This window comes from Notothenia coriiceps, unplaced genomic scaffold (genome assembly GCF_000735185.1).
Source record: "Notothenia coriiceps isolate Sejong01 unplaced genomic scaffold, NC01 NC01_scaffold00029047, whole genome shotgun sequence".
Classification (NCBI taxonomy): Eukaryota; Metazoa; Chordata; class Actinopteri; order Perciformes; family Nototheniidae; genus Notothenia; species Notothenia coriiceps.
This window is the reverse complement of record NW_011361748.1, coordinates 1-7,376: the sequence shown is the minus strand read 5'-3', so window position 1 is coordinate 7,376 and position 7,376 is coordinate 1. Positions and strand designations below refer to the sequence as shown.

At 39.4% G+C, this 7,376-nt stretch overlaps 1 protein-coding gene and 1 long non-coding RNA gene across 2 annotated transcripts; one reads left to right on the top strand and one right to left on the bottom strand.

Moving 5' to 3' along the window:
- The first annotated feature begins 1,759 nt into the window (after nt 1-1,759).
- LOC104958567 (interleukin-17F-like) lies at nt 1,760-4,618 on the top strand. Its single transcript, XM_010786308.1, has 3 exons — nt 1,760-2,007; nt 2,657-2,880; nt 3,608-4,618. The coding sequence occupies exons 1-3, from the start codon at nt 1,975-1,977 to the stop codon at nt 3,852-3,854; spliced, it is 504 nt and encodes a 167-aa protein (XP_010784610.1). The 5' UTR covers nt 1,760-1,974; the 3' UTR covers nt 3,855-4,618.
- Nucleotides 4,619-4,645: 27 nt separating this feature from the next.
- LOC104958566 (uncharacterized) lies at nt 4,646-7,133 on the bottom strand. The gene is made up of 3 exons (XR_799780.1): nt 7,048-7,133; nt 6,924-6,941; nt 4,646-6,225 (listed from the first exon to the last, which is right to left on the bottom strand). It is a non-coding gene; the product is annotated as an uncharacterized lncRNA (long non-coding RNA).
- Between the last annotated feature and the right edge of the window lie 243 nt (nt 7,134-7,376).

The following is a 7,376-nucleotide window of genomic DNA, read 5'->3' as shown; positions in this document are numbered from 1 at the left end:
GTGCATATATCCCTTATATCCCTTCACAGAACTAAAGTATGCTTTTAAAAAAGGTTTAATGAGATGATGGAATCAAAGCTGAACTATATAAAAAGGCACACATGCTGAGAACCCAACCCCAGCAGGGCGGTCTGGGGGGATTTTCCCCCAGGAGATTTTTAGAAATACTAACATATAAACTACACATTCTGGTACACTCTGAGAAGAAAATAAATAAATCTATTACTACCCGACATATTAATAATATTTTATGCCATTGTTTGTTTTTCACTTTGTTCTGACATCTTGCTGCGAGAAGAGTAAAGAGGTCTGTGTGACTTACTTTAAATTGTGGGTAAGGGTAGATAGCCCCCATTGTTCTGTGACCTGTCAATCATCAAACCGGGGGTCATATTTCATTATGTGTTCATTTTTATCTGAAGTTGTACCCATGGATGAATAAAGAAGAGTTCTACCGCTAAGTTATTCTCCGTTGGGACTTCCGGCTACAATCTTGATTCTGATTGGCCAGAAGACTCGAAAAAACATCAGCAAAGATGTTTTATTGAGAAGATGATCACTACGTGACAGAAGTTTTCAAAACCGTTTATGGTCTCCAGTACTTCCAGTCCAACGCCGACTGCATGCGAAAATCGGGCCTTCAAAAGTAAAAGTTTTACTTTCCCCCCACTCGATCGAAACGGGTCCTAAACCTCGAGCTGCAGAAAGAGTTCTTCAGGATTGATTTGGCATCCGCTGTGTCAACTCGTGACACACCACCTGTCTTTTCAATTCTCCGGCCGAAGCTCCAAATGAACCAGCAGTGTTTGCCATCGAAGTTTCTACTCTCCTCGTGTCTCTCTTGCGGCTTTCACACCATCTTCTTCTTCTTCTTCTTCTCCTCCTCTTCCTCTTCTTCTTCTTCATCTTCTTCTTCTTCTTCTATTTTTAAGAAAACATGCAAGAATCAACGACCCTAACCCTGACCCTTGAAGGCAACACAAACAAGGGTCATCCGTCTCTTTTAGCTCTGTTTTTGGTCTCCACCACCAACAAAGATCAGTCTCTGAAGGCGTTTCACAGCCTTCTCTACGAAAGAAAGATTCCCACCAAGTTAAAGCCATAATAGAACAGTTATAATAATAAAAACATTGATTGGAGAGAAGTTTTGTCATGTTAAGATCTTCAAATACAAATCCCTGGAGACTTCCTTCTCTGCTTTAACTTTACTCACATTCTTAAGTCGAGGCATGAATACGTTGCACTCGTAAATCTACGAAAGTGGCGGAGAGTAAAGTCAAATCGAAAGAGCAAGAATTACAATCATTTGGGTAACTTTACCCACATTTATACATGCCTACTCAAAGTCGAGCCATTTGTTCCTGAATCTACAAACATCAAAAGTACCTTTTTGCAATTGCAGTTCAGAACTTGTGAGATAAGTGGCGGAGAGTAAAGTCAAATCGAAAGAGCAAGAATTACAATTATCTGTGTGCGACACCCTAAGCATTCAAAACTGTAGTGTTTTTTAATACTTTGATAGCCAATAATAAATGAAGCGATTTGTGCACTGACAGACAAAAATGTATTACCGAAATAATGAATACATGGGAAAAACCTAGAACGTTTTCAAACAAGGTTACCTGATTACTAAGCGTTTTTTATTGCACATCTCTGAAGCGTTGTGTCTGAGGTCGAACAGGAAAAGATGACCCAGAAAAGATGCAGCGGTTTTCGGTGCAGAATGTTGTGAAAGTGGGTCGAGGGTTCGGGCCTCGTCATGTGCGGTTTAGAGAGGAGGATCAAAGGGGGAACAGAAGCCGAAGAGGAAGGTGACATCATGACAGGAAGTACTGCAGACAAGGATAAATACGGGCCGAACACCAGCGAAGAAGAAAAACACCTGTACCTTCAGTGAGAAAGCCAGAAAGCATCAGGTGCAGAAGATCAAACATTCACATCTGAATATCGACGGAGAAGAGACCAAACGTCAGGATGGCTTCAGCTAATAACTCCTCCAAAGTCACGGTAAGAGCATCTTCATTTGAACTTCGTGTTTGGATTTAAAAGTTTGATTTGATTTGATTTATTTCGAACGTGTAAAACAATAATACAAAAGACAATAATTATAATTAAATGAAACAAGAGAATTATGATACTGTACAAACTTCAGCAGTGTCCAATTGATAAACTAAATATTATTGACTTACAAATTATATTTAAACGTCTTAATATAAGTGTTAAAAAGCAAATAAAAAAGTAGATTATTTTACGTGTTAAAGGACCAATAATCCATAAAATGAATGATAAAATGTATAACGTTTTTAAATCATTGTGATTTCCATAGAAGCAGATTTCAATTGAAATTCAGTAATCTGCATCGCGACTGTTTTTGCTGGTTGTTAAACTAAAAATGTTTTTAATGATCATTTTTAATTCAATGTATTTGTGTGTATTTTAGGGGCATGTTCTTCACATATGATACATGATATTATGCATTATTGTCTGGATTCAAAATGTCATTTAAAGTCATCTTTTTGTACCTCTGCCACATTTCACTGACTCTCTTTACTGCGTCATATAATTTAGAAACAGAAACACAGATCATTTAATAAACATTGCAAAGAAAAACAACAAAAAATGTGTTAAAAGTTACATTTTTCCTCCTCTTTCTCAGCTTTTCTGTGTGGTGGCGATGATGATGATGATGAAGATGATGATGGTGGAGGCAGCAGCAATGCCCAAAGTAGGCGGCCAATCAAAACACCCGAAGACCCACACCGAGGCCTCTGATGGTGCGGAGGCGGAAATGATCCCGCTGCAAATCGACAACAAGTTCTTGAATCATTACAGAAGTGTTCGGCCGCTGCAGAACGCCTCCGTCTCCCCGTGGACCTACAAGTAAGGAAACACACATGTCGTATTTCTGTGTCGGTCCCTGAAGGCAGCATCTCCCTCGTCCAATGGGATTCCTCCATGTGATTTTGAATTATGTCAGAAAATAATCTCTGTGTCTGGGAAGTAAAAAGCTAACGTTTGGATACAAAGCAGGGGTGTCCAAACTACGGCCTGTTGTCCATTTCTAATTCTTAAAGTATAATGGTGTATGGCCCCTACCTGAAACTCGTGCTTGTCTTATATTGTACTTCTTAAATATATATTTGAGCCTATATTACACAGTAGTATCACTATTCAAAGACATTCAGTCAATTAGAGCTGAGACCATGTTCTAACTAATCTTAGTTTTATTTCCATAACAAGCTTTAAATAGACCCTTCAAATGGACCCTTATTATAATCAATCTGAGGCTTCTGATTTAAGGGATGAGCTGCAACAGGATAACTGAAACCCTCTTGGATGTTTCTTAAATCATATTGAAGTAGAAAGCATCATTGACCTACATTTGATTGATTTTTCTGAATTATAACTCAACCTATGATGCAGTAAAGTGAGTGTATGTGTTTCTGTATGTGGCCCTCAGTGGAAAAGGTTTGGACCCTCCTGCTGTAAAGAAACTAGCACGGTCACATGACTCCACGTTCTCGTTCAAGTCTCCTTTTCAAGATAATCAATATATATTTGAATGCTGTTTATACTGATGTTGTCCCTCCTCTCTCTCCGTCCACAGCATAACTAACGATGCCACCCTCGTGCCTCCCTTCCTGTCCGAGGCTCGCTGTCTTCTGCGCGGCTGCCTGGATTTGGACGGTGTCGAGGACTTGAACCTGGAATCCCGACCCATAATGCACCAGGTGATGATGCTGCGGCGCGTCAAATCCAAGGGGGCAGAGACTGGGTACCACTACAGGCTGGAGTCCCGCCTCCTCGCCGTGGGATGCACCTGCGTCCGGCCCACCGTCCAGTACCAGGACTGAATCAGAATGGAAAACCAGCAAAAAACATCTCTATTTATCTGACTTTAAATTGGTTTAAATTATGGTTTTGTATTATTTATGTTGTATAGGTAGAACTTATATCTACAGCTCGAGTCATATATTAGCTTTACAGAACATTAGCCACCTTTAGCTTAGCGGCGGTGACCGTGCTGTAGTTCCTTTATAATTAACGTATTTTATGATGTATTTATTTAACTCCCAAGATAGTAATTTTTTAGACGTAGATCTGAGAGTCGTCTGCATAGAGGGTCAAACCTGGATTCAACTGCTGCAGAATAATAGAAAAACGAAAGGACATAAAGGTTCAAATAAAAGTCCATAACAGTCATAGTAATGATAGTAAATCACAAATATTACTTATTTTGATTTAGAAGTTGGAATCCAAATACGCGTAATTAAACCAAATTTCATACAGAAAATATGACTTTCTGATTGAGTTGAGATAAGGACTTGCTGTATATTTAAAATAAGTAGTGAGTATCTCAGAATTTCTAGCACCAATTACCAGATAAAACATAATTTCCCTGATTTAAATGTGTATTTGTTCTTCAATAATCTGCTTATTTCCCATATGTATTTATATTCTAACTACAGTCCGGAGCTGGAGTTTAAAAGCTCTCAGATGATCATTGGATGTTTTTCGTATATGATGTTTATTTATCGGTGTAGTTTATTTAAAATGAATATTTAACTGAGGTATTTATTGGAGGTTTTGTATTACTGTTAATGTATTTATTTGACTCAATAAAAACAAAGGATGAACAAAGTAGTAAAGCGTCATTGATTTATTATTCAATTTAAAATATAATGTGATTTCTGTACAATATTTATCATCTTCGTCATTAGTATCATCATCATCACTCCTTAACACAGCCAGTGAAACACACACACACACACACACACACACACACACACACACACACACACACACACACACACACACACACACACACACACACACGAGCTGTAAACACTTGACATAATATACTTTCACCAGTAGCTGAAATGTAGCTTCAAATGGTAGCATTAGTGCTAGAATGCTAATGTTTGTATAATGTCTTGATATTCAGAAATATAATATAACTACAAACTTGAAAATAAAACAAACCTTGGGAGGTGTGAAAGGAGATCGATACTCAGGTCTAATCGTGTTTTCTTTTGTGGTGACTTACTTATTGATCGTCTAGGACTAATCACAGCCTCTCCAGATCTCCTACAAAATCACGTTCCCATTACGCTCACATTTTGATAACCTTTACACGGGTAAGAGTTGTGTTTGGTTTGACCCACACACTCACCTTATAGGGAGTTTGGTTAAAAGCATACTTGTGATACTAAATACCATCTAAACATAATTGACAGCACTGCTTTGTTGAATAAGAACGTAATTTGTAGGAGACCAGGTTTCTCCGTGAGACTCTTATTGGTATAATCTATATTTGAACTGTTTCTGTACCGTCGACATTTTGACCAGGACATGTCTGGCTCTTGTAAGCGTTTTAACTCCTTTGGCTTTCTTGGGGTGTTTTTAACCAAACTCATCAGCCTCTAAAGATCTCTGTGACTCAGACTGGTCTCAATTGCCCAAATGTATCTGAGTTTGATGGTCTTGTTTGTGGGTTTTTTGCCTCATCCTTATCTCGCCATTGTTTTTACAAGGACACTTAGTATCAGACACACAACTATCTTTGGTCTAATCGAAGTCCAGTATTGGTATTGGATTTGTCGGACCTGTGTTTGAACACCGTCTTGACTCACTTTAATTCCCTTAGATATCACTTAAGAGCCCAGTATAACTCTCTTTATTATGGTTCTGTTTCACAATAACTGTAATTATCTAGACTTGGCAGCAGGTGGAGCTGTTTCACTCAGAGGTGTTGTACATCCAGATATCAGATTCCACCATATCCAATCTTCTCTGCTCTTTTCTGGACTCACTTCTTGTTTCGGTGTCTTTTCCTTTGGGTCACGGTCCAATTTAAGTTTCAGGTGTGGTCAAACTTTCCAGAATATTCCTTGATACGTACACAATCACACATGAACACATTGGCACTGTCGGTGCAGTAAAGCCTCCGTGAGCCGTCTGATGATGAAGATGCAGCGTCCTTGAGAAGTGATTATCTCGTTATTAAAGAGTCTATCTCGTTAAGAAGAGTCCTGGTTGTTCAGAGGAGGTCCAACCTTCAGTCCTCCTCCTCTTGTTTCTTCTTCTCTGACTCTGTTTATGTGAGTCTCTTCCTGTCAGACTCCAGTTGGAGCAGCGCCGGCTCTTCAGTCCTCAGATCATCCGCCCTCGGAAATGGCTTCCAAATTGATTTCAGCTTGTGTTGTGATCAGGCCATCAAGACACCTGCAGCGGAGGAAAGAGGGTGGAGGCGTTAATGGTCATCCAACACTCTCTGGATCAAAACATTGATAAATTGGGCTAAAAGGGATCAAATTGAGATTAGAAATGAAGAAACTTTCAATGTGAATGTTGGCAAAGCCTCTCATTAAGATATAAAATGTGAAACACACGTTACCTAAAACCAACCCTCATCAATGACAATTTGGTACTTTTTGTAATGATAATGCTCACAATCAATACATCACGTCTGCATTGCCAATAGTTTGCAGAGAAAATGTTTTTTATGAAGAGAAAGTCATAATGCTGCAGCAAAAACTAAATTTCAGACTATAGTGAGCTTCCATGGGTGTCAACAGATTTGGAAATACCTGATACTGTTTTTAAGCCTTTTGTTAATTGATCTACAAATCTAAAAAGGTATATTTTAGGAAATTATTTAACCACTTTCTTTACCCTGGTCTAAAAGTCAATGTTTTTTTGAATGTGTTTGTGGGTTAGCCTGAAACAAGCTCAGTGGTTAACAGAAGCTGAAGAGATCATAACGCTGCTAACAATTTTCTAAATGAGAGTAAACGTCAACATTAGCCGCCTTTAGCTTAGCGGTGGTGACTCGTGTAATTTTCTTCTCATTACAACACTGTCTTTATGTTTTGTGTCAGTGCGTCTACCCAGAATCCCCTCTTTCTCCTCCAGCTCCTCACCTCCACACTGTGCTTGTCCTGAAAGACACAAACAGAAACTCCCGTTAGTGATCCATTCATTCATAAAACACCAGACATCTCAATAAGAAAGACTGAAATCTGATGATAACAGCTGCTCTCTCACCTCCTCCTGCAGTCTCTCCTGCGATGCGTTCAGGTGCTCCTGCGATGCGTTCAGGTGCATCTGCCGCTGCTCTTTATAGGCGTCGGCCCGATGCTCCTGGCGCTCTTTGGTCAGAGCTTTCTGAGCGACTTCACGCTCGTGCTCCCTCCTCTCGGCCAGGTGCTTCAGCAACTCCGCCTCGTGACACTAGAGGGCGACAGAGGAAGGGTTAGGTTCTGGTTCTCCAACAGAATCTCATGTTTTTATCAGATCTGACAGAAGAACGGATCATTCAAACACAGTCTAAACATAGAAGAGATTCTTCATGGTCTTATTTTGCTGATTTTAAT

What these genes read in the sequence shown, in the direction of transcription:
- LOC104958567 (XM_010786308.1), top strand. Translation starts at nt 1,975, where the DNA reads ATGGCTTCAGCTAATAACTCCTCCAAAGTCACG. An exon ending in ATAACTCCTCCAAAGTCACG is followed by an intron (nt 2,008 to 2,656) that starts GTAAGAGCATCT and finishes CCTCTTTCTCAG; the next exon opens with CTTTTCTGTGTGGTGGCGAT. An exon ending in GTCTCCCCGTGGACCTACAA is followed by an intron (nt 2,881 to 3,607) that starts GTAAGGAAACAC and finishes CTCCGTCCACAG; the next exon opens with CATAACTAACGATGCCACCC.